General features: G+C 27.1%; 5 protein-coding genes across 6 annotated transcripts; 4 read left to right on the top strand and 1 right to left on the bottom strand.

Annotated features, from left to right (window-relative positions):
• Nucleotides 1-3,458, top strand: Bma-pat-4 (integrin-linked kinase, putative; the record flags this gene model as incomplete). The annotated part of the gene is made up of 10 exons (XM_001895582.1): nucleotides 1-140; nucleotides 409-571; nucleotides 779-877; nucleotides 1,129-1,225; nucleotides 1,356-1,458; nucleotides 1,538-1,714; nucleotides 1,894-2,015; nucleotides 2,241-2,462; nucleotides 2,705-2,835; nucleotides 3,309-3,458. The coding sequence occupies 10 exons, from the start codon at nucleotides 1-3 to the stop codon at nucleotides 3,456-3,458; spliced, it is 1,404 nt and encodes a 467-aa protein (XP_001895617.1).
• A 2,307-nt stretch (nucleotides 3,459-5,765) lies between these two features.
• Bm17408 (Uncharacterized protein) lies at nucleotides 5,766-8,678 on the top strand (the record flags this gene model as incomplete). The annotated part of the gene is made up of 7 exons (XM_043077512.1): nucleotides 5,766-5,837; nucleotides 6,104-6,294; nucleotides 6,436-6,607; nucleotides 7,041-7,390; nucleotides 7,807-8,068; nucleotides 8,280-8,381; nucleotides 8,568-8,678. 7 exons carry the CDS (start codon nucleotides 5,766-5,768, stop codon nucleotides 8,676-8,678), a joined length of 1,260 nt encoding a protein of 419 aa, XP_042933446.1.
• Nucleotides 8,679-10,417: 1,739 nt separating this feature from the next.
• On the top strand, nucleotides 10,418-11,204 carry Bm2877 (Histone H2A, putative; the record flags this gene model as incomplete). Its single annotated transcript, XM_001895583.2, has 3 exons — nucleotides 10,418-10,531; nucleotides 10,777-10,981; nucleotides 11,140-11,204. 3 exons carry the CDS (start codon nucleotides 10,418-10,420, stop codon nucleotides 11,202-11,204), a joined length of 384 nt encoding a protein of 127 aa, XP_001895618.1.
• Nucleotides 11,205-11,751: 547 nt separating this feature from the next.
• Bma-dph-1 (putative 48.3 kDa protein in MOB1-SGA1 intergenic region, putative) lies at nucleotides 11,752-14,904 on the top strand (the record flags this gene model as incomplete). Its single annotated transcript, XM_043077511.1, has 9 exons — nucleotides 11,752-11,829; nucleotides 11,947-12,016; nucleotides 12,323-12,469; nucleotides 12,749-12,942; nucleotides 13,236-13,360; nucleotides 13,554-13,640; nucleotides 13,821-13,959; nucleotides 14,047-14,147; nucleotides 14,670-14,904. 9 exons carry the CDS (start codon nucleotides 11,752-11,754, stop codon nucleotides 14,902-14,904), a joined length of 1,176 nt encoding a protein of 391 aa, XP_042933445.1.
• Nucleotides 14,905-15,636: 732 nt separating this feature from the next.
• On the bottom strand, nucleotides 15,637-23,696 carry Bma-ckr-2 (Uncharacterized protein; the record flags this gene model as incomplete). Of its 2 annotated transcripts, XM_043077509.1 has the most annotated exons (10): nucleotides 15,637-15,781; nucleotides 16,011-16,255; nucleotides 16,628-16,754; nucleotides 17,199-17,351; nucleotides 17,642-17,738; nucleotides 18,545-18,665; nucleotides 18,942-19,192; nucleotides 20,265-20,424; nucleotides 20,603-21,035; nucleotides 23,596-23,696. In XM_043077509.1, the coding sequence occupies 10 exons, from the start codon at nucleotides 23,694-23,696 to the stop codon at nucleotides 15,637-15,639; spliced, it is 1,833 nt and encodes a 610-aa protein (XP_042933443.1). The 2 variants fall into 2 exon arrangements, with proteins under 2 accessions (XP_042933443.1, XP_042933444.1); XM_043077510.1 differs by lacking the exon at nucleotides 23,596-23,696 and having other exon boundaries at nucleotides 20,603-20,749.
• Between the last annotated feature and the right edge of the window lie 1,329 nt (nucleotides 23,697-25,025).

The raw sequence follows: 25,025 nt of genomic DNA, 5'->3' as shown, positions 1-25,025 counted from the left end.
ATGTCTCTTTCGAGTAACTACCATTCACATAAGCCAAATGTGCCCATTATAATGGAAGATGTATTTGGTTGGGTGCGTGAGGGTAATACGTTTCAAGTGCGCGTATGGCTTGATGATACCGAACACGATCTCAATATTGGGTAAGTTTACGGCTTTATTTTGTCATTAATTAAAACAAATAATGTCATGTTTTTTACCTAACTTTTTGATTATAGATTTATAAAAAGTTTCATCTTTAATAAATTAAATAAACTAGACAAGTGCACTTTATCAAGAACAGTGATATTTCCAACATGGTTTTTCCTTCACTTAAATATCACATACATAATTAGCGCTTCAATTTTAACTATTCAAAGTTCTATTTAATTTTTAGTTTTACTTTTTAATAATATACCATTTTTTTTCTAGCGACGATCACGCATTTTCACTGCTTCACTGGGCATCCAAAGAAGGACATGTTGCAATTGCTGAGTTGCTACTTTCTCGAGGGGCACGTGTAAACGCGACAAATATGGGTGATGATACAAGTTTACATCTAGCTGCAGCTCACGGAAATCGTGAAATTGTTGTGGTACGTTCATATTATTTTTAAAATTAGAATTATGAATCTCTTTAGTGTTATTAACACTGTTCAAAATTTAAATGTGAGTTTTGTTTGTTTCCTGAAGTGAGTTTTGGATCACTTGCTCCATAATTTTTTCTTTTTGCTGTATCATATTTTCATTTTCCTTTGTTCCCTTTTCTCTTTCGTCTTATTTTTCGCGCCTTTTATTTCCAGAAATTACTTAATCGGAAAGCAGATGTGAACGTTGCAAATGAACACGGAATGACGCCTCTTCATTACTCGTGCTTTTGGGGTTACGTGCAGATCTGCGAAGTAAGAAAGTGAACTTTGAACTTTCTAATGATTTAAAAATTGTCCATAATTTCATTAAAGATCATTTCATGAAATTCATCAACTAACAAAAATGGCATTGTCAGAAGGAAAGTACTTTATCTGCTTGGATTTTCACTATCTGAAGTGTTTTATTTATTACTAAAAACTATAAAAAAGGATATTTATTTTTACTAAAAACGTATTTAGTTTTATTAGTTTTATTTCGGATCTTATCGGATCTTATTTTCCAGGATCTTATCCGAAGTGGTGCTCTGATAGGAACTTGCAATAAAAAAGGACAAACACCACTTGATATCTGTCAGCCACAAGCTCGTAATGCGGTTGTAGGTCCGTCGATTGTTGACTTCATTGCTGATTTTCAAGTGTTTTAGTGTTTTAATAAACTTAAATTTCAACAGTGTCAGCTTTCCCAACGTTTTAAATATTTTTAATTACAACATTTACTTATCGTATCTAGAAATTGCTCGAGAACATGGACAAAATATCAATGAAAGAACCCCATTCAAAGATCAAACATGGAAAGGTACAAAAACGCGCACTAGAGATGCAACACTTTCAAGGTTGGTTTCGCTCCCATTTTTGAATCTAATAAGTTTGATGAAGCTTATCATATATTTTTTAATACATATAGTGTTGCAGGTACACAGGTGTTGATATGGCATCTTTAAGTCTATCGATGAAAATAGCCGAATCTCATAGTGGTGAACTGTGGCGTGGCAAGTGGCAAGGAAATGATATCGTGGCTCGAATTTTAGCAGTACCTGAAGTAACTCCACGTATCAGTCGTGACTTTCAAGCTGAATTCCCTTCGTTAAGGTTGCATTCCTTCCACAACGCATTTATTCTCTATTACTTTGGTTGATTTTCATAGTTTCCATCTTTTCCATCTGTGTCAACTTACTGCAATTTGAATGAAATCGTCGTTGTAACAAAATACATCATATTTGTCGCCTTAGTATATTGGTCTACATTTCCAAAAAAAAATTTTGTTTCAGAATCTTTGCTCATTCAAATATATGTCCTGTGTTGGCATGCTGTAATCAACCACCAAATCTTATTGTTATCAGTCAACTGATGTCATTTGGTTCACTTTATAATGTTTTACATGAACAGACAGGTATAGTAATATTTTTTTGTTGTACATTCAAAAAAGTTTATTAATATTCTTCGTTACTTTTGATTTTTTTGTATTATTAAAATATTTCGATTTGCTAAGTTCATGAATTGTATTCAAATGTCCGATCACTTTTGGAGTAGCCCTTTTCTATATTAGCTTGAGATGGTAATTGCCAACATTTTAAGGAAATTTCAAATTCTGTAATTTATTTTTTCAATATTTCAGCGGTTGTAATCGATCAGGCGCAAGCGACAAAATTTGCTTTGGATATAGCACGTGGCATGTCATTTCTTCATTCATTGGATCCATTAATTTTGAGGTATTATCTGAGTTCGAAACATGTTGTGGTTGACGAAGATCTATCAGCAAAAATTTCAATGGCCGATACAAAATTCAGCTTTCAGGAAGTAGGCAGGCTATATTCTCCGGCATGGATGTCCCCGGAAGGTGAAAATTCCATTCTTATTTAGTTGTTTGGATTTGATTTATCATTTTATTTTTTCCTTCTTTCAATGTAGTATTTGACCCACAATTTTATCATAACCAGCGCAAGCACTCATCAGAAAAATCGTAATCATGAAAGGTTTATCTAGTTTAACTTAATGAATTTTAAAAGTTAATTGCGGATTTTTTTTTTTTTTTTTTGCAGTTATTTTAAACTCGTCGATAATTTGTTCTTTTTTTTGTAGCACTTAAATATTCACCATCAGATTTAAATATTCGAGCAGCTGATATGTGGAGTTTTGGTGTTTTATTGTGGGAATTGAATACCCGAGAAGTGCCATTCTCAGACCTTTCGCCAATGGAAATTGGAATAAAGGTTGGTTATGGTTTGATTAATAGGGGTGTTGGATAAGGAAAAGAAATTAGGGAAGAAAGACGGTGGCTTGTTATTAAATCCAGAATGTATTGAATTTAATTGTTTTAGAGAGGAATCAGTTTTGAAGCTTTAAAAGTTTAAAATTTGAATTAGTGAAGAAATTAGTGTGTTAAAGAATTTATCAGTCTTTGAGTGCTACTATGGTTAAACAACATGTTTGACGTATTTCTTGGAAAGTGCTTTTATCTAAGTCATTTCCTGTGAAAAAAATTTTTAAAGCATAATATTGTTTTTCTGACTGCTTTAATCATTTCCTTTTTGCAGTTTTTTCTGCCGCCTAACAATGGATTTTTGTTTAAGAGACTTTTTTTTTTGGTTTCTTTATTTTTTTCTAAAAACAAAAAGAAACTAAATTTGGAGGAGTATTGAATTTCGTAAATTTCGAATTTTTTGAACTGCAATTTTTTTTCCAGATTGCACTGGAAGGATTACGTGTCCCATTTCCTCCTGGAATATCACGAAATATGGGGCGTTTGATGAACATTTGTTTAAATGAAGATCCTGGTCGACGACCAAATTTCGACCAAATAATACCAATATTAGAAAAAATGGCTCAATCATAATTTGGATTCCTATATATAATTCTAGTCAAAATTGATCTTGGGATTCTCGTCATATAGAGTGGTGCTCCTTTTTCTGAAATAAGGATCAAATCTTAGTGTTATTGTTGTTGTAATTCATCTGGAGCGAAGAGCTTTTATACTGCCATAAATGATCATTTTTCGTAATTAAAAACTTTAGCATGAGACGATGATCACGATAACAACGTTTACTTAACACTGTTAACTTTTCTCCAGCTGGGATAGTTCACTATTAAGGATGGACCAATCTTTGAATAAAATTTTCCTGTAATTTGATTTTGAAAACTTGCATATTTATTCTTTACCATTCATCCTTTCATCTACCATAATTTCTAACCATTAGTATAAGCTGTGTAGTATTGGAAATTTTTTTTAATATAGTCATCAGTTTTTTATCCGATGTGAATACTGCTTATTTTTTTTTTCTTTTTTTTTTTGTTTGTTTGTTTGTATAGCTATAAAAGAAATGGAGGTGGAGAAATTTCCGGTTCTTTCTTTTAGGAACGGTGAGCTGACTGTGTTTCATAAAAAAGTTTTATGACTAGAAAAACTTGAAAGAAGTGGAATTTCTAGAATTTGGTGATATTACTAAATAAATGCATCTTTTTTCTTGCTTGATTTTATTCAGCAATGCTATATCATATTTATTTCATATATTTTGTATTTATTATAAATTATATGGTGCTTCGATTTTTTTTTTTTCATTTTTGAAATTTGAATTTTTAATGAGTTTTTTATCGAATCACAACTAGTCAGAATTGATTTTAGCATTTTTCTAACAGATGCAAGAATGTGGGAAAGGGAAATAGTGGAGACTTATTTTTGAAAGCTACAGTTAAATTTTTACTTAAAAAATAATTGCAAGGTCTTCAGGGTTGTTTCTCCACTTTTTTCACTCCTTATCTTCTTGACTGTTATCTGTGTTAAAATGCTTCATCATACTAACTTCGTTTTGAGAAAATGTACTCTATAATTTATCTATTATTTTGTTATTTTTTGTTTAGGATTTGTTCATCTAATAAATTTTTAAGTTGCTGCAAAAAATTTTGCACTGCACTAGTAAATATATAGAAGGAAAAAGAATGGAAAAAATAAGTCTTAAACTAAAATTTTCAATTTAGAAGTCAAGAAAAATGAAAATCATTCAATAATTCTTTCTTTTTTTTCCCGATAAAAATTTGGTATAGTGACGATGAAACATTAGTAAAAGATGCATATATAAATTTATTGATGAAATTTTTATCAAACCTATTTAAATTAAATGGTGAAAATTTAGAAATTAAAAATTAACTTTATCTTAATAGTATTATATGATGTGGAATAAGTTAAAATGAATTGTAATTTCAAAAGATTCATTCATGCGTATCGTTAGATCAGTCTTAGTCTAATGCAATATTATTTGAAAGTTGGTAGGATAATAGGAATAGTTAAAGAATGGGTATTATTAGTGTAGAGGAGAAAGCTTCTCAAAAATGATAGCTCATTCATTGCTTAGTATTTTGCTCATTTTAAAAGCTTCATTTTTCTTTTTCATTCTTTTCATAATACAAATTGAAGCTATTCTAAAAATATTTGCAAATTTAGAGCATTCATTGCAATGATATTAGTATTTTCTAATTTTGCTTGCATTATTATCAAATAATTATTATTATTAAATTAGAATAATAAATACTTTTTTTTTTTTTTGATTTAAAAACAACGATACCTTCTTAGCGACAAAAAAAGAGAGAAAAACAATAACAAATCATTAGGCTGAAAATTTTTCATTGTTTTTTTCTTTTTTGAACTATTAAAAAATTTTTTTTTCCTATAAATCATAAAATATCTCTGTTTTATTTGCAAATCATTCATTAAAAATTTTTCATAAAAATATTTCAGTATTTCATGCATGAAATGTATGTTATACATTTAACAGAAATTAAAATAATATTATTTAGGTGTGAATTTTGAACAAGTATAAGTGCATTTCTTAGATTTTATAAAAAATTACTCAAATTATCATTATAATGTTATCTAATATTTATTATTTTTTATTTCCAACATATTATATTATTAAAAATATTTAAGTATGAAATTTAAAATTTAACAATTATTTAAACAATTCGTTCTTTTTTCTTTTATTTTTGTTTGTTTCTAGTATATAATAATATAAAGTTGGAGAAAAAAATTCATTCATTAAAAATTTTTCATAAAAATATTTCAGTATTTCATGCAAGAAATGTATGTTATACATTTAACAGAAATTAAAATAATATTATTTAGGTGTGAATTTTGAACAAATATGGAAAGATGCCATTTTTGAAGATTGATTTCTCAACGCATGATTCAAATAGTCATATTCAAAAGCATTTACGTGCTCAGGTATATATATACATTTTATGAAATTTCAATTTAATCTTTTTTTTTTTTTTTTTTTTTTTTTTTTTTTAATTGTATTGGTTAAAAATATTTTGTGATTATTTCTTAATTATTTTTGAAAACAAAAAATATTTCACATTAATGGAATTAGTTGTGAAATAAATTAATGATTTTATAGTAAAATGAAAAATAAAAAGAATGAATGATTAATTTTTTTTATAGAATTGAAAATTATAAATTTACATTAAATTATTTTAAAAATTTTTAAGTTCTCACGTTACTTCTGGCCAGCACAATTAGTTCTTGCATTACTTTGTTGTCGATTTACTTGCCTCAGACAAAAAAATAGACGGCGTAGTTGGATAGCCGAATGTCATATGATTTTTATCATTTTTTTCTTAATCATCATATTACTGATTACAACTGTACAATTTTGGTATGACGTACGAACGACATCTGCGTAAGTCTTTTTTTTTCTGTCTATTGATATTATCAGTTATCAATTATATCATTGTTTGCAATGATTATTACAATTTATCATCTTCTTTTATTACCATTAAATAATATGAATTTGCCATGAATTTGTGGTAGAAAATTTCAGAAATCCACCAGAAATAGCTGTATCAATTTTACAACTACAAGGAGTCTTGAATTTATGTTTTTTGGTTTATTGGGATATACACTCAGTTGGTGACAAATTGCGACAACGTCTTCAAGCCACATCAACTGGTATTGGTGTCCTAAGGCGGAAATCATTGTTGGACAATATTCATGTAAAAATTTACCTTTTATTTATTGCAAATAATTTATTTATTATCACAATGAAATATAACAGAAATAACTGCATAAGAATTACTTGTATAATTCAATTGATAGAAATTCGATGGATCATTAGATCTGTTCAGGAGTGATCGGTCATTTTCTTCAAATCTAACATCAAATAATGACCAGTTTAAAGATTCAGTAAGAACTGAATTGATGACATTCAAGAATTATTAACTTTCTATGTTTTATTAATTTATTACTCTTTGTAAATTTATTTGCAAATAATAAAGTGAAGTAATCTGTAAACAAGTAGACGAAACGAAGTAAACAATGACAAATAAATATGAGCGAAAAGGAAGTGTAAACAAAAAGTAAACAAAAATCATCAACAATTCCTAGTATAAACAATGCAACAATCTTATTACTTTATTTGTTCTTCAGCTTGGTGCAATCATATCTGGAACTATTATTAGTGTATTTATGATAATTTATCAAATTTTACAAATAATTGCCAATAATTATTCACCAATTGTAAAAATTCCATTAAATATTAATTTGTCGCATTATTTTCATTGGCTTTTTGTTGTTATTTTTATTTACGTTGCATTCTCCTATCCTGCTGTTTACACTGAAGTATACAGTTTAATTAGTATTATTTGTGCTGAATATCGTGCATTAAATGATGATTTTGCAAATGATTGCAATACCTACCAATTACCTGTAATTAGGCATTATGTCGCCGCTCATTGGACAATGTCACAATCACATGCACTATTTGGTCGATCACTTAGGTAGGTGTGAAATAATATTTTTGCTGGTAAGTATTCAAATTTTAATCAAACAAATGAATTTATTTTTTGAAATAAGTAATAAAACATTTAGTTATGACTACATACCACATATAAGTTAATTTATTAAGTATTCAACCAGTGATTTTTTTAATTATTTACTTTTTACCAATGAAATGTGTTATTTATATAAATTAAATGTTTTAGTAATTCTTGTAATAAAAAAACTATCATAAAAAGTCTTTTTTTTTTCTTTCATGATTTTTTTTTTTAAATTTTTTTAATGATAAACTATCATTTAACAACAAATTTTACAAATAAACTTTTGAAAAATGCATTATATTATTCAAATGAAATATTATTTATTTACTATTTTTTGTAATAAATTTATTTTGAATCATTTCAAATGATATTTCTAGCTTATGGATGAGCTTTCATCTGTCAACTTCAACACTCTCTTGCATATTTCTTCTACGATCCGTACCAATTCTCATCGATCAATTATTAGCATTGGAACCAGTTATTGTTGCAGTAATAGTTTGTACCGTATTTCTTATTGTAATTGTTATCTCACAGATTATCTCTTCTCTAGTAACATCCTTATTACTTTATCATGATATGACACATTTTCGTTATCTGCTAATCGTTCTCATTGCTGGCACTAGCGCTCTTCAAGAACAGGTAATTAAAATTTTCAAAAATTATATTTAAATTTTATTTCCTTCCACCATTTCTCATAGTCAAAGCCTATTTATTTATTTATTTATTTATCTGTTCGTTTATGTAATTACCTTTCAAATAAATTACCGATGTTTCCATAAAATTAGAAAATATCTGAGATGAATATTTTATTAAAATAAATAATAAATAATAGAATTTATTCTATTTTCAGACATACTCTGTAGCAATAGCATATATTAATCATTTATATCGAAGTCGTTTAGGTATATCATTCTTCGAGATTACTGTTATTGATAGGAGATTTATTGAAAAGGTATGAATGGATTAAATTTCAATTTGGATTTTTTTATTTCTGAAAAGATAAGAAAGTATTTTGGTAATAAATAGGATAAAGTAATTCTTATAAGATGCATAGACTTTTTTTCTTAACTTTCATCCTATCAAATAAAATGTTTGATATCATAAGTAATAATAAAATAATATAAACTTATTGTTTCAGACTGCAACTATTGTGCTTCTTCTCACCGCTATATATTATTTCAATAATTATGATAAACATCCAATTCAGAGTTGTAGTAAGACAATCTCTGCGGTACAAGATGCAACCTAAATCTGTAAATTTTATGAAATCAAAGTATGACAAGTCTAGATGAGGAAAGTTAGTCATAGTGGAGATATTTAAAGTTGCAGAAATTTTCATCAAGTGATAATTTTTATTCATATTTGATTGATTTTATTTGTTTATTTAATTTGAATAATAAACAATAAATAATGGCTGTCTTAATCAGAAAATAAAGCATTAAATGATAGTTATTGATTAAATTGCAAATTTGAATTGATATTGAATAAAATTCATTAAAATGTCAACAAAGAAATAAATATTAAATAATTAAGCAGTAGAATTTCACTTAGTTGTCTTTAACCTTTTATAATTTTCAATAACTGTAATATAACTTACTTTACATTTATTTATCATTCTCTGACTAATTATACAAGAAAAACAACTGAAATATTGACGCATTTTATGATAAATTAATTTAATTACTTTGAATAATTTACAATAATTTGTGTTTTTAAATTGTTAGCTTATATATTTTCCAGCAATGTTAGCAGTGTTAGTGTTCTTTTTTCTTTTTCTATTTGATAACAATTGCTTTTAACTAATTTTATTGTGTTGCATTTGATATTATATAACAAACAATGAAATTTGCTTTTGCTAATTTCCATAGTTTAATTTTTTTTTTTTTTCGAACATATATAATCCAATTTAATTTAATTCTTTTTTTTCAGCTATTGACATGATAGAAAGAACAAAAATTTTGTTTTGTAGAAATAACAAAAGAGCCATAAATAACAACAAAGAAAAATCAATACAATATGTCCAACGAAGGATTTATATTAAAAGAAAACAGATTTATTTGTTACACAAAGAACTTTTATCATTCATTTTCAACATTAATCGTTTCAATTTGAAAAAAGTGTATGTGTGTGTAACAATGTATACGGAATTCGATAACTCGAAGCAATAGCTAAAATGAATGTTAAATTTAATTTTGCTTTAAATTTGTCATTTATCATAAATGTAAGGTAAAAAATACCTTACAAACAAACAGGTATGTCAACTGGTTGCGATGATACAATATCACTGATTCCTGCTATACATTCTGTGTTTCATTTTTTGAATACCACATGATAATTAATATTGACAAAAAGAAAAAAGAAAAATAGCAAATTAAAATTCAGAATTCAACTTAATCTTTATTTGATATCTATTATTTTAGATGTTTTAAAGATTAAATTTTGTCTTCTATTTGATATTTTACAACTTTATCAGTTTAACATAACTTTTACACCTTGAAGTAATCTTTTTTAATAAAGCAAAAAAAGAGAGGAATAGCTATTCCAACTATCGAATAACATTACAAATGTTATAATAAAATAAGAAAATGTTGATCATATGAAGTTTCTCGTTAGCATTGTTTGCTTCGGGAAAATTTTACCCAACCGGGAAGAGATATTAGGAAGATAAGTATTCACTTTGACTACATTATCTTACATTTCTCTTACTACATCGTGCACAATATATAGTTTTCATCTCTTTCTCTGCTCGTGCTATTTTGCACATTACCCCATCGTCTCTTTCATTTTATTCTCATTTGTATCCGAAGTTTACTAGCATTTCTCAGCTACAGATGTTTGACTTTCTCTTCTAGTGCTCTGGGGGAGTGAGTTAGAGTAGGTTATATGGCTAAAGCCAAGTCTAGTCATAAGGTAAGTCTGGCTATTGTAAAGAAATAAGCCAGGTTTATTTCAGGTAGTAAATTTTAAGTGCGCTTTAAAGTAGTCCAAATGTCGGGTCGAGGCAAAGGAGGTAAAGCTAAATCATCAGCCAAAGCTAAGACACGCTCTAGCAGGGCTGGTCTACAATTTCCCGTTGGTCGAATACATCGGCTTCTTCGCAAGGTTTATCACATTTCTTCTTGTTCCATTTAAAGTGTTCACAAAATGCTAGCAAGTCTGGTAGTGTTGACCGATAGCTGAATACAATTAGAGTTGAGACTAACCTTCCTTACCTGTCCGTAACTTTTTTCTCTCTTTCTCTTTGCATATATTTAGCTGCTCTGTTGACTTCTATTAAGTTTAGTTCAGGGAAAATATTTCAACTTTCCTCATATTTTTGGATCTTTCTTAGTGAGAGATTTATTTAGGGAAACTATGCTGAACGTGTTGGCGCTGGTGCTCCAGTGTATCTAGCAGCGGTATTGGAGTATCTTGCCGCAGAAGTGCTCGAATTAGCGGGTAATGCTGCTCGTGATAATAAAAAGAGCCGCATCAATCCTCGTCATCTACAGTTAGCCGTACGTAATGACGAAGAACTAAACAAACTTCTTTCTGGAGTCACTATCGCTCAAGGTATCGCGGCGTTTACCCGATTGAACAAAATTAGCACGCTTAATGCTTACAGTAGTATTATGTATGCAGTATGATTTTTCCTGAAAAACCTTTGAAAACTTTCGTTTCTTCGAAGACTTTCGTCTGTGATAAGTTTTGTTACCTTCATGCAACTTCAGGTGGTGTGCTGCCGAATATTCATGCTGTTCTGCTGCCAAAGAAGATTGCGGGTGATAAAGAATGAAAATATAAGTTCGGTGGAAAATTGATGAGTTTATTGATTTCCTTTTTTAACAGTGTTTTATTAAGAAGTCTTTTTGATATCCCTGTGCGATCTATTTTACGCAAATTGCTAAGTCAGTAACTCCGCAACATTTCGATTTTTCCTTTTCAGCTAATATTTAGTTATGAAATTCCATGTCTGTTCAGCGTATCTGTACATTAATCTGTGGTTCTTCTAATAAAACCATTTTTTGGATATTTTGGTCTTGTTCTTCACTTTTTTTGCAGATATTAAAACCATAATATGGCTATCCCGTGCATAAAAATTTTCAGAGTATCTATCCAACAAGTAACTGGTTTTCTTTATGAATGTGAAGCACAAGTAAGAAAATGTGCTAGTTTGGAAGCAATTTTAAGGGGACTTTGTTTGTTTGTTGGTTTTGAATACCTCCCGGTTATTAGTGTTCTATTTTCGTAGTACCTAGAAGATTTCGGGAAAATTGGTTTATAGTTTTAAGGTCCCGTAGAGAAGAGTTGATGTTCGTCGCGGCATTTCTGTTGCATGACACATGGCTCGTATTGCAACAATTCGAAATCAAATAGGAGAAATAAGCAGTGACGAAGCGTTGCAAAATGATTTAAAGATTGTAAGTTAACTCAAATTTTATTTATTAAAAGTTACCGTCCTATCCAATGTTTTGGAGTACCTTTGCTGTGGAACATTTTCTGGATTATTTTTGCTTGTCTGTAACCATTTTCTTAAGTTGCCGTCGAATTATAATTTCGAGATTCCAAAAACGATTTGGAAAATTCGAGCTACAAAGAGCAAAAATGGTAATTTTCCTACATATTTTCAAAGTTTATTTTTTGCATTTGAAAAATAAAGCCATTTATTGAAGTAACCTGGCTTTGTTATTGAAGTGAACATTGAAAAGAAGTTGCTATGAACGGTTTAATTTCTCAATGACATAGATTTTGAAAATGCCCATTTTTTGAACATACATAACTTATGGGTCGAAATTCGATTCATGTAAATAAAACTTTTGAATTGTGAAGATTACTGAATGTGCCTAGCAACAGTTTAAAACTGGACTGATTCCAAATAGCTTCCAAGATTTTAATCTCAAATTTGATTTGGAGTGTGTCTGCAATTCCCTGAAGGACTACTCCTATATTCATGCGTCATTGCGGATATTTTACGGAAATACACAGAATGTGAAATTGTAATTATGGGGGACGTCACATACGGGGCATGTTGTGTCGGTGATCAAGCAGCACGTGCATTTGGTAAGTTTCACATCGATCTGTTTTCGTTGTTTAAATATTTTAATATCTAATCGCTTCTAATATTTTAATATCTAATCGCTTCTAACTGTCATCAATAATTTTGTCAAGTAGATACCTAGTCGCTTAAGCGATGTCAAATATGTCATATTTCTGGAAGGACTTAAGATTCCAGTTATTAAACTGCTTCATTAATTCATTAATTAAAGTCGTAGTCAGGATACTTCCATATGCTTTCTTTTTTTTTTTTTTTTTTGAAATTGAAATATTAAGTATTTGTAGGATGTGATCTTATGGTGCATTATGGGCACAGTTGTTTGATACCAATTCAAGAAACTCAAGGAATTGAAATGCTTTATATTTTTGTAAACATCGAAATGAATGTTGGCCATTTTATTGATGTATTAGAAGCTAATTTCGAAAAGCATAAAAAGCTTGCATTAGTTAGCACCATCCAATTTGTTCCGTGCTTGCAGGTTAATATTATTATTTTTTTCTTTACTGTAAAACGATTGAATTATTATTAGACGGGTCATTGCAAAAAATAGCACGATTTATTCTGCAACTATGTGTCAAATGTAACTGTGCGTTAGTTCTCAAAACTGATTCACTGTGTTATTCGTCAAAGATTCTGACAATCATGAATGTAACAGTAATAACTTTATAAATTTTGGAATTATTAAGATTTCATTACGGCTGACTTATGTTCAAAATCGGATCAATAAAATTTGAATGAGACGAAAAGAATTTCACCGATTAATTGTTTCAGAGTGTTAAAAAAGAATTAATTGGCAAAGGTTATAATATTTTGATACCACAAGTGAAACCTCTTAGTCCTGGTGAAATCCTTGGTTGTACATCTCCCAAATTAGAGGAGGATGTCGATGCAGTTATGTTAGTTATTGATTGCTTCACTGAGTTATAATAGTTTATCAAGCGTAAGTTAATTACAACAGAATTTTCGAAATGTCCTACCTTTTTATTGAAAAATGATGAGTACTGATAATTTAGGGAATTGTGGGTTTACAAAAAATCTCACATTCAGATATCATGTATTATTCTAATTTTAACTTTTTTTTTTTTTCAGATACTTGGGGGATGGACGATTTCACTTGGAGTCAGTAATGATTCAAAATCCATCTGTTGTTGCTTATCAGTATGATCCATATTCGAAGTCAGTTATAATTTTTAGAGGCTTAGTTATCCATTACTGTGCATTACTGAGGTTATTGTAAAATTTGTCCAAGCTAATGCTTTTATTTGAATCTAAGTTGAATGTATTTCTATTCCTTTATCTTTAAGTAAAATTGAGTAGCAATATTCCTTTTTTTTTTCATAAATTGGAAATTTTCAGGAGGTTCACGCATGAGGAATATGATTTTGATTTGATGACGAAAAAACGGAAAGAATCTGTAGAAATAGCACAAAAATGTCACATGTTTGGTCTTATACAAGGTTCATTGGGTAGACAAGGAAATCCAAGAATTGTGGAGGTTAGTTTTATGTACATATACGTTATATGAAGGATCAAAAATGGGAATTGAACGAATTTATTTTTCATGTGGTATTTTTGTTTTTAGGATTTGGAGAAGAAACTACAAGTAGCTGGCAAAAAATTTGTGCGTGTCCTTCTTTCGGAAATAACGCCCCAAAAGTTGTCATCTTTCACTGATATTGATTGGTAAGTATAGTCGTGTTTTTCAATTAGAGTTATTTCAAACAGAGAGCAAATGAGTCTTGTCGCTGTAAAAAAATATTTGGCTTGAAAGACCGTGAAAAATTAATACTAGTACTCGTCTGTCAATTGTAATAAAAAAAAAGGTACCAATTGGTTTTACTTCTGCTACCAGAAATTTCATGCTTTATTGTCCAAGTAACAGTTTATGAGTAAATGAGCGCTGTTCAAAATAACATTTTTTGTTACGCAGAGATGTTGCTAACACTTAGTTTCTTCAAGAGAAGCCGACATATTCGACAGTAGTCATCGGTACTTTCAAGAAAACAAAAAGAACGTATTGGAAAAGCTTTTACAATTCTAATCCCATCTCATAACATTAGTAAGATGAGATTAGGGTGCTAAAATATAAATGTTGTTCTTGTATCGTTCTTTTTTTTCTTTTTATCACAAAAAATATGTGAGTTGCAAATAACTATGATAACTTTATCTGACATGAACTCTACTTGCAAATAACTTCTATTTCAGCTGGGTTCAAGTAGCTTGTCCTCGCTTATCAATTGATTGGGGTGCACAGTTCAAGAAACCACTTCTCACCCCTTATGAATTGGTGACTGTGTTACAATATGTTTCATTTCGAACCGACTCATATCCAATGGATTATTATGCGAATGAGAGTCTCGGACCATGGACAAACAATCACAAAACACATCGAGAATGTCGTCCCAAACGAAACCATATTACAATTTCATTGCAGTCTTAAATAAATGCAGTTTTTGTTGTGCATGTTAATAAATAATAGTTTGCTATATTCTGTTTGAATGGACAAGAAGTTATTTCTCCCCAGTATATCTTCTCTCTTCGATTCCACATTTCCACTTCATAGGCAAGTTAAACTAATCTTTTTTATCAGTTTACTGAAAAATGAGCAGTACAAAGTGAATACAAACAATGTTACACGACATAAAATAGGCCAAAGGTAAAGGTGTTTGTCTCGGAAGTGTTAAACAGCTTTACCAAAGCATACAGGTATTAAATAATTCTCGAATAACCTGTACATAATGTTTAGTAATGAATGTTATGGTTTTCTTTTCTTTTTGAGAATGAAGAAAAGGATTCCAGTGCTTCAAATTATCAATAAACCCATAAATTTAATGATGTGTCATCATTTCGTCCAACTATTAATAAACCTCACATATTTTCAGTTTTTAACAGCTTAATTACCGATTAAAGTAAAGTAAAGAGACAATTGTCTGATAAGTCTTTTAGAAAGATTTGATGTTTGGACGTGTCAGAGGTATCACTGTGCTGCTATTAATACAATACACTGAATATTTGATAATTTGAGCAGTTTCTGGATATGTCTTCTGGATAAATTTTCCATAGTTTTACCTTAGAATTGTATTAATTCGTTGGATATTTGTGTTTAGAAAGATTAGTATTAGCTAAAATTGCAACCATTTGAAATAAATTTTCCATTTCCATTTCAGCACAGCTATAACTCGCATACTGGCTTCTTCCTTTCCTGATGACCTGTTGTTGTTGTTGTTGTTGCTATCGTTGTTGTGGTTGAACCTGCACCATAAAATACCGTTTTAGAATGAATGACATTTATTGATGATTGATTATTCTGACTCATCCTGAAAAGTAAAATTTCATTGTATTCAATTTTAAACTCATTTTTTACTTGAGTTAGTATAAATATGATAGTTACATTTGCACAACATTATAATGGCTTTGATAAATTTTGGTTAAATTCTTGTTGAAATGTACTGAGATGAAATTCTTAAAAACTAGCATTTCTTTTTATTATATTAAACATTTGAGAATTTACATAAAAAAAATATAAAAGGCTAATAAATTAGTAACCTTTCTGTCCGAAAGGCTGTCATTTCATCGTTTGATTTCTTTTGTGTCAATGTGTCCATTGCTGGTTCGGGTAAATAAATCGTAGAGAAGTTATTCGGAGTTTTCCGTAAACAACCAAACGTAACTAGAAGTGCGGTACGAAATTTCTTATTCAGGAAACAGTAAGTGATCGGATTAGCACATGAAGATATGTAACAAAGTACTGTTATTGCTGTGTTTACTTCTGAATTCCAAATATCGAAAGTCTGCAAATCATTGTTTATTCATTTAGCAAACTTAAATCTAAGCCAAATAAGATATTCAAGTTTGGAATATTGGAGAAGCATTAGTGTTACATAGATTTCCACAGACATATGTTAATTTTTCACGTTCAAACAGTGCGAGCTACGTAAAGATTACAAACCGTAAAAAGGAAAACGGGAAATAATTGAAAATGAAGAAAAAAAGGTGATGGATTTGAGGAACCGATAGAGTAATTGAAATTTAAATTAAAAAATGGTCAAAATTGAAGTGATCCAATCAGAATTCACTATGCTAGGCGATAGGTAGAGGGAAAATAAATTAAATGTTGATTGATAAGTTATTTATTTCTTAGTGAAAAGAGAAAGGAGTCCAACCCTAAATGAATCTTGAGCTGTTAACAATAGCCACCACATATAATTTGGTGTCCAACAGCAAAAAAATATGATAACAATAACGATGAGCATTTTGATAACACGTTGTTTGGCCAGAACTGACCGTTCACTGAAAAGCAATAATTAAGGGAATCATGAGAAATAATAATAATAATGAAAATGTTGTGAATTGAATTGATTTTCTCTTAATTTTTTCTCGTTTTTTTTTTGACTTCATTTTTTTCAGAAAATTATGATAGAAAATGAAAAGAATTATTTTCTTTTCGAATTATAATTGATTATTAATTCGTGCGCAAAAGGGAATATATATCAGAAAAATAAAAACTACTCAAATTTTCCTTTTCACTTAAGCTTATTCTTTATTTGATATTATTTTACCAAAAGTACTGGACATTTGCTTTACAATAGTTAATTTCTTGTATTAGATTGCATTATCTCTAACAGTACTGATAGATACGATGGCGCAAATGTCACAGCTTTACCATATCATCTTTTAAGAGTTTTAGAATAGTATGAAATGAAAAAAAAAACAAAAAAAAAAGGTAATAATTACCTGTGAGTAGACCGAAGACTACTTTTATTGGTAAAATCCACCGATTTATTTTTTCGTTTAGCAGTTAAGGATGTTGCATCAGAATTAGTTCGTATTTGCTTCATTGAAGTATAAAAACAACTGAAGCAATTGAATTTCGTTGATGAATTGGAACTGAAATTTGTTAATAATTATAGTATAATTTATTTTTTTTTTTTTGATAAATCATCGTAGAAATTTAGTGAAATTATGAAGTGAATTATTTAAAACATTGTGTAATTTTTGTTATTAATGTATGATTGATTGTATAGTAAAAATTTTCATTCAAATAAATGAAATATCATTTTAAAGATTAAAATTGAGAAAGTTTCATTGAATTAAGTGAAATTATTTAATTTATTTTATATTTTAGGGATGGTAATATTTTCTAATTAATTAATTAATACTTTTAAATGTTAACTGACTTTATACTTTTTCTATTCTTGTTTTTCAACATTTTCAAGCTGCCACACATGGTATTCTCATGTCGCTCATCGTTCCTTGTCGTAGCACCGAGATTGTCTAACAAAATGAACTCATTCAGGATTAGATGATAAAATCAAATAAATTTTTTTTTTTTGCCATATCTTTTCAAAATTCAGTTTTCAAAAAAAAAAAAAGTGAAAATTTTGAAATAATTAGAACAATCATTTATGTTTAATATTTGTATAAGAATAAACCATTATTCATTCTAAATGAATGTTTGTTGTTTGTTTATTTATTTATTTTTCAAAATGAATGTTTGTAAAGTTTATCATAAGCTAACAGATCAGAAATAAATTTACAAAATAAAATTATTTCTGATTATTTAATAAAAGAAAAACTATGAGAAAGTAAAAATATTTAACTTCATTTCTCTCAATTTTTTTCTTATTAATTCAGAAATTTCATCATTCATTCAGCAATAATTATTTTTTTTTAAATAAAAATATTTTAAAATATAATATTTTTTTAAAATAATTTACAATTACAGTGCTTTTTTATCATTTTTAGTAAACAAAATCGTCATTTTCTTCACCACTAATTCCATCGTCTAAATTCTCAAAGTTTTTACAAATAATTTTAAACATATGATTCAATACAATTAAAAATTAATAAATTGAATTCTAACTGTAAAAAAAAAATTACTCAATTATTATACCACTAAATAATTCATTCATATATGCTTCAAAAGTTATCAGTAACAATAATCAATGAATCAATAACAGATTTTTAGATTAAATAAATCGGAAACAAGCAATTATCATTTTTAAATTTAGCAATAAAATTGAGAAAAAAAAAATTTAATTAAACCAAGAAAAAAAGAAAAATATGGGAAGTATATGGACCAGTTGTTGCAGTGGAAGTATGATCGATCTTCATGTCAACTCTAAGTGCATGTATCACTGATCCATATAAAACGATCATTATGCATAATGGAATAAGCAGTAATACTGAGGTCATATATATCTGTAAGAAATTTAATTATTTTGTAATAAATTTTAATCTTTTTTTTTTTTCTTTTTCAGCAGAATTTCTTTTTTTTGCTTTTCAGTAATTTCAATGAAAAAAAAAAAAAAAGAAAAAAAGAAAAAAATTAGCATTGAATAATTTAATAGTAAAAAAGAGATGAAAATTTAAAAATGAAATAAAACTAATGTTAAAATATATTTATATAGAGAGTTTAAGATAATAGTAAACTTAACAAATTTATAATGGAAATAAATAAATTAATTAATTAATTACTTGATAACCGAAATGAAGGATGGGTCGATGCTTGGGTGCACATGTTAAGCCGTTCACATTATAAGTTTGTAATTCGAACATGAAAAGCATAAATAAGTTAGCCAGGATAGAAATAAGCCAAACTAAAGTGATCATTGTATAGGCATGTGATCGAGTATGCCAAATTCTCGAATGTAAAGGCTTGCAGATGGCATAGTATCGTTCAAATGCTATCACAGCTAATGTATAAGCTGATGCTGTCACTACAACTGCTGAAAATTCAAATAGTTTTGTTATTTTTCTACTATATTTATAATTTGAAAAGAGGAAAAGTTTTTTTTATAATTTTAAGTAATTAAAACTTCTAATAAAAATTATTTTGCATAAATAATATTAAAGCATAAATGATAATATATTTTAATTATTTTACAAATAATTAAAGTAATTTTACTTAAATAATAATTAAAGTAATCTGAAAATTAATTAGTAATTAAAGCAATTTGAAAATTACCAAAATTTTTCAATTTCCTTACTAATTTTTTTGTTGTTACTTTTATTCCTTTTAAAGGTGGAAATGAATTTTTTAAAAAAAAAAAAACAAAAATAAAAATGCATTTCGATTTTCTCAAAATGATGGCAAGCAAAAGAAAAAGTAATTTTGCCAATAATTTGTTAAATTTAGAAACTATACAATTTATGTTGTTATTGTGTACGTTCTTATTGTTATTGTCATAGCAAATGAAAAATTAAGTTTACATTTTATTTCTTTTTCAATGAAGAACAAAGATTTATTGTTGGCCCAAAAAGTCTTTGTCAAACTGAACATACATACCAATTTTTTAGTGTATCAAATTGTTTCTACTTCTCAAATTTAATTAATCACGAAGGATTGTAGGTGTGGACAAAGCCGCCATTAGTTTATGAATTTTTCATTCAAAAATCATTCATTTAAATTAAATAAAAAGAAATTGAGCAGGAATAATTGAAAATTTCTAGAGAAAATGAACCAAACTGACAATTTATACAAAAAAAATGACATATAATTTTGTATTTTGATAGATTTTATGAAAGAAATGTCATAATAAGAAATTAAAATCACGTTTCTAAAAATTAAACCCATCGATAGGTATTAATTAATTACATATAAAACTTAAATAATTATTCATATCTGAAAGATTTCAAATCGTTTTAAGAGAAAACAAAACAAACAGAATTTTGGGAGAGAAATTAGCTGAAGTAGAATTGTGATAGAATTTATTGTTGTAAAAATTAAAAAAGTAAGAAAGAAATACAAAAAGTATATAATAATGAAAATAAACAGAAAAAAAAAAAAGTGAAACGTACGTTGTAAGTATGCAAATAACTTGCAAAGGAGATCGCCAAATATCCAACAATAAATAACGGAACTAATAAGAGTTGGTGGCATGCAAATTACTGATAACATCAAATCAGATATTGCCAAATTTAACAAATAAATATTTGTTACTGATCGCATTGAATGTTGCTAAAAATTACTCAAATTATATTCTTTTTTATTTGAGATGGATGGAATAAATAAATTGTAATAGTTATTGAACACAGTAAAAAAAAAAAAAAAAGTGCCAAGAATACCGCTTATCAATTAAGGCATAATATTTTCCTCAAATATTATTGATAATTAAAAATTGAAATTAAGAGCAAACCTGCAAAATGACAGCGACAACAACTGCATTACCAATAACAGAGAGGCAAAAAATAATACAAAATGAAATAATTGTGATATAATTTTCAAATGTAGGCCTAAATCGGCAATCATCTTGCACTATAACTTCCATTTCATCAGAAAGCATCACCGATGATAGCGATGATGTTGCTGATGTTAATGATGATGGTGATGATGATAATGATGATGATGATGACTGTAAGAACGATGATGATGATGGTAATGATGATGATGCTATTGATGCTGCTGCTTTTGCTACTGCTATTGCTATTGTTGCTGCTGATGATGATAATGATGATGGTGATGGTGATGATAACAATAAAAATGTTGAGAATGACGTTGATGACTGTGTTGATAGTATCGGTAATGTAGCTTTTGATAGTGATGATGACAGCGTTGATGTGCTATTTAGGCTAAAATAAAAGAAAGAGAAAATTTTTCATTTCTTTAATTTTTCTTAGCTGAGGGACCATTTTTAGGTCCCATAGCAAAGAAAAATATCATTTCATGCTAGATTAAATAGGTTATTTTCGAGAAATAACTAACAGTGTATTATTGTTTCATTTCAGTCATTCTATTTCATTTTATGAAATAATCTTATTTCCTCAATAATTATCAAATTTTTGATACTGATGAAATTATAAAATAGTATTTTTGCAAGAAAAAAAAAAAAATATTTCATCTACACTACTAAATAATTCATTTGTCAATAGCATATCATTGATTTGAAATTCAGGTAAACATGTTGATTCTTGGTAATTATGATAATCAAGAAGGAAAAAAAGTTTGAAATGCTAACAGCTTAAAATTATTCATTATTAACTGGTAGGAATGTAAAAATATAAAAAGTTCCATTTATGCTTACGTAATTAATTAATACTTAATTAATATGTGAGGTATCAATGGTTTAATTTATATATGTAACATTTACTTTATAGAATTTATCAAATCAGTAAACCAAATGTCTTTTTTCTTTGCATAAACTGTCAATTTAAATTTATTTCTTCTGAAATTTTCCCATTATTCCTTCTCAATTTTTTTTTAATTTGAATAAAGATTGGTTTTCATTCAATCACTGATATCTATGTCCACTTTTACAGTTTTTATGGCTAATTGGAATTTGAAAAGTGGAAACAATTAAGGCTAAGAAAGTTAGTTCATTCATCGATTATCAACCATAGCTATGCTAAACAGCGATATTCAATTTAACAAAGACTTTTTGAACCGACAATGAAATCTTTGTTGAGAAATTTAAATTGAAGAAAAATGAAATATGAGAGAGCTAAAACAGTAGAATAAACTTTCTATTCTCTTTTCAAATCATAAATACTTAAGATGAACTTCTAATAATCTCCAACATTTTTAAAAAAATCTATGACTACATTCATTGAAATTGTAATTCTAATTAATTAAAAATGAAAATATTAACAAATAGATAGTCACAAATATCTTTTCATAAATTATTCAAAAAATATTGCACTCTTAGCTGAATAAATTAAAATACTTTTGAATTATAATGAAAATTTAAAACCTTAAGCTTTACTCATTATTTCCTTTTTTTTCGCGGTATAATTAGAATTTGCTATTGAAATATATCTAATATAAAACTTAGCTATAAATGATAGAAGTAAACTTTAAATAATTTGTAAAACATTTACTCATTGCATTTGAAATTTTTTTTTTTGAAAGAATAAATTCGTTTGATTATTTTCGATTGTTTGATTAGATTGTGATTAATGAATTTAATTGATAATTGCATATCTTTTACACACATATTGCAAAATTTGTGAAATTTCAATAAATTGTTTAATAATTATATTACATACTTTAGCATTAGCTTATTGAAGAAGAAAAGGCGCAAAAATTAATAGCGCTTAAATTGAGCGCTATTAATTCACAAAGAGTAAAATGGATGAAAAGATTTGATTATAAAATAGAAATATTTGTAGGAGATAAAGTGTAAGAAATTAAAAGAAATATAAAGTAAAGATGAGATAAGAGTTAAAGATGAGATAAAATGTGGATAATAACAATTAGCTGACAATTCCTGATGGATGATAATAAGCATTGAGAGAAAAGCATTAGCACAATTAGTAAATAATTATAGCTTGTTGTATGCTTATAAAAGCACATAGACAAAATGATATTTATGATCGAATATTAGATAAAATTTTTGGATAAATTTTGACAAATTTTTTAATTTATCACAGTCTATTTTTTTTTTTGTTTTGTTTGTTTTTTCAATATCAAACAAATTTTAGAGAGAAAATTGTTAAATTTATTATTTTGAACTATCAAAAATTGTTACAATTGATCTATTTCATATGTTAGTAAATTATTTGGTTGTTTGCTCAGCTTTTTAGTAATGTAAATTTGAAAAATGAAATGAATAATTGAAATTTTGTTAATAGTTTTGAACAATATTAATATGATTATAAAATGTTAGCAAATGAAAAATTAAGATTGATAAAAGTTTATGGGAAAAGATGAAATGAAAAATGTACTGTGTTAATTAAGTATGAATGAGAAAAGAAAAAAAAAAAAAAAAAAAAAAAACGAATTCAGATTTTGTTACTTAAATTTTATTAATCACTAGAATGTATAAATTGTTGAGTTTTAAAAAAAAAAAAAAGAAAAATGGAAATTCAGCAAAAAAAAAAAAAAAAAACAAAAAGAATTTTTGGTTTTTTTTTAAATCCAAAACAATTTAACTAAAAGCAAAAAAAGCAATATATCTCATGTTTTCTGTTTAGTCATACTAAAATTGATGAATGAAATGAAATTGTTTAATAGCTTAAAAAAAAAAAAACTTTCTAAGCCAATTTTTCACCGGAAATGCAAAAACATCATGATAGAATCCGGAATCTATTCCTACACTACCGGATGATGATGGTACCATTTTCTTCTTTTATTCTTTTTTATTGCAAAACTTCTTATTGAAATTGAAATGAAAGAATTGAAAATTAAACTTACATAATGGTTGAAAATGCTGTAGTAAGCTGTTCGATAGTGTCACCAGTATTGTCATCATCACTAACATATGCATTAACTGACCATATAATTGAACTATTCATTCAAAAAAAAAAGAAGAATCTTTTTTTTTTTTTTTTTGTTTTTTGAAATTGTTTTCTTCAAAATGATTTTCGGTTAAATTCGTTGCAATTTTGGCGCAATATTTATAATAACCTGAAAGTATGTAACTTTTTTTTTTGATTTATTTATTTTTTTTTTCTTTCTTTCTTCTTTTGTTAATAAAAGAAGAATTTTATTTTATTTTATTTTTTTTTTTCATTCTTTTTTCTTTTTTATTATTTCCTTTTTTCCTTTTTTTTTTTTTGAAAGAAAAAAATTACATCAATATTTGTTGAATTGAAATTTTTTTTTTTCCTCATTTTCTTGCATTCAACTAGTATCATCCAAAAGTAATAGCAATTTTGACAAACAGTAAAATTGATAATATGAATGAATTTAAAATAAAGCAATAAAATTTTCTTTTTACATTAAAATATATTAATTTAGAAAGTAGAAACTAATTTAATAAAATATATTAATTTAGGGCAATTTTTTAGTAACAATTTTGCTAAATGATTAAAACTGTTCATTTTTATTTTTTTCAAATTTAATTTTCATCAAAAATTTTCTCGTTTATTACAAAAAAAAAAAAAAAAAAAAAAAGGAGAGAGAGAGAGAGGAGAAAGAAAAAAAAGAATGAATAGTAGTTATTTGTAATTTTGATAAAGCATAAAAAATGACATCAAGAATTAATTGTGTACGAATTTGATGACATCTTCACATACACACTAATGAATGTCAGACAAAATTTAACTAATCTTTAATTAAACTAATAAAGAGGGATGATAAAAGAAGCGAAACAAAACAAAACAAAACAAAAAGAAAAATAAGACTTAAATTTTAATGCAATGCAAAAGTCTGGTATCATTAGTGAAATGCAATGATGAAAATAAATTGACATACATAAATGAAATTGTCAACTACAACTCATATTATCCAAATTTTTTCTCACTAATTTCTTTCCTATTTCTTTTCAATTCGTCTGAAAATTATATTATTTATAGCAAAAAATATTGATTAAAAAGATATTATTCGAAGTACTTTTTTTTTTTTTTTTTTTGTAAGTTTAATAACTATTAAATAAAATGAAAGATAAAAAAGAAAATTAATTCTTTTTTCTTTGTTTAAACAATAATTATTTGTTATTATTATTATTGTTATCTCGCTCATCCATTTACTAGTCATATTATTATTATTAGTTAGTTAATTAAAATGCAAAAATTTATAATTTTTAAATTGAAGGTATATGAAAATTAAAAAAAAAACAACTGATTACTTTATTACTTTAAGTATTTACAAGTTTTCAATACTATCATTTAAAATTTTAATTT

This window comes from Brugia malayi (genome assembly GCF_000002995.4).
Source record: "Brugia malayi strain FR3 genome assembly, contig: Bm_v4_Chr1_scaffold_001, whole genome shotgun sequence".
Taxonomy (NCBI): domain Eukaryota; kingdom Metazoa; phylum Nematoda; class Chromadorea; order Rhabditida; family Onchocercidae; genus Brugia; species Brugia malayi.
Note: the sequence above shows the minus strand (reverse complement) of the source record. Positions and strands in the feature narration are given on the sequence as shown.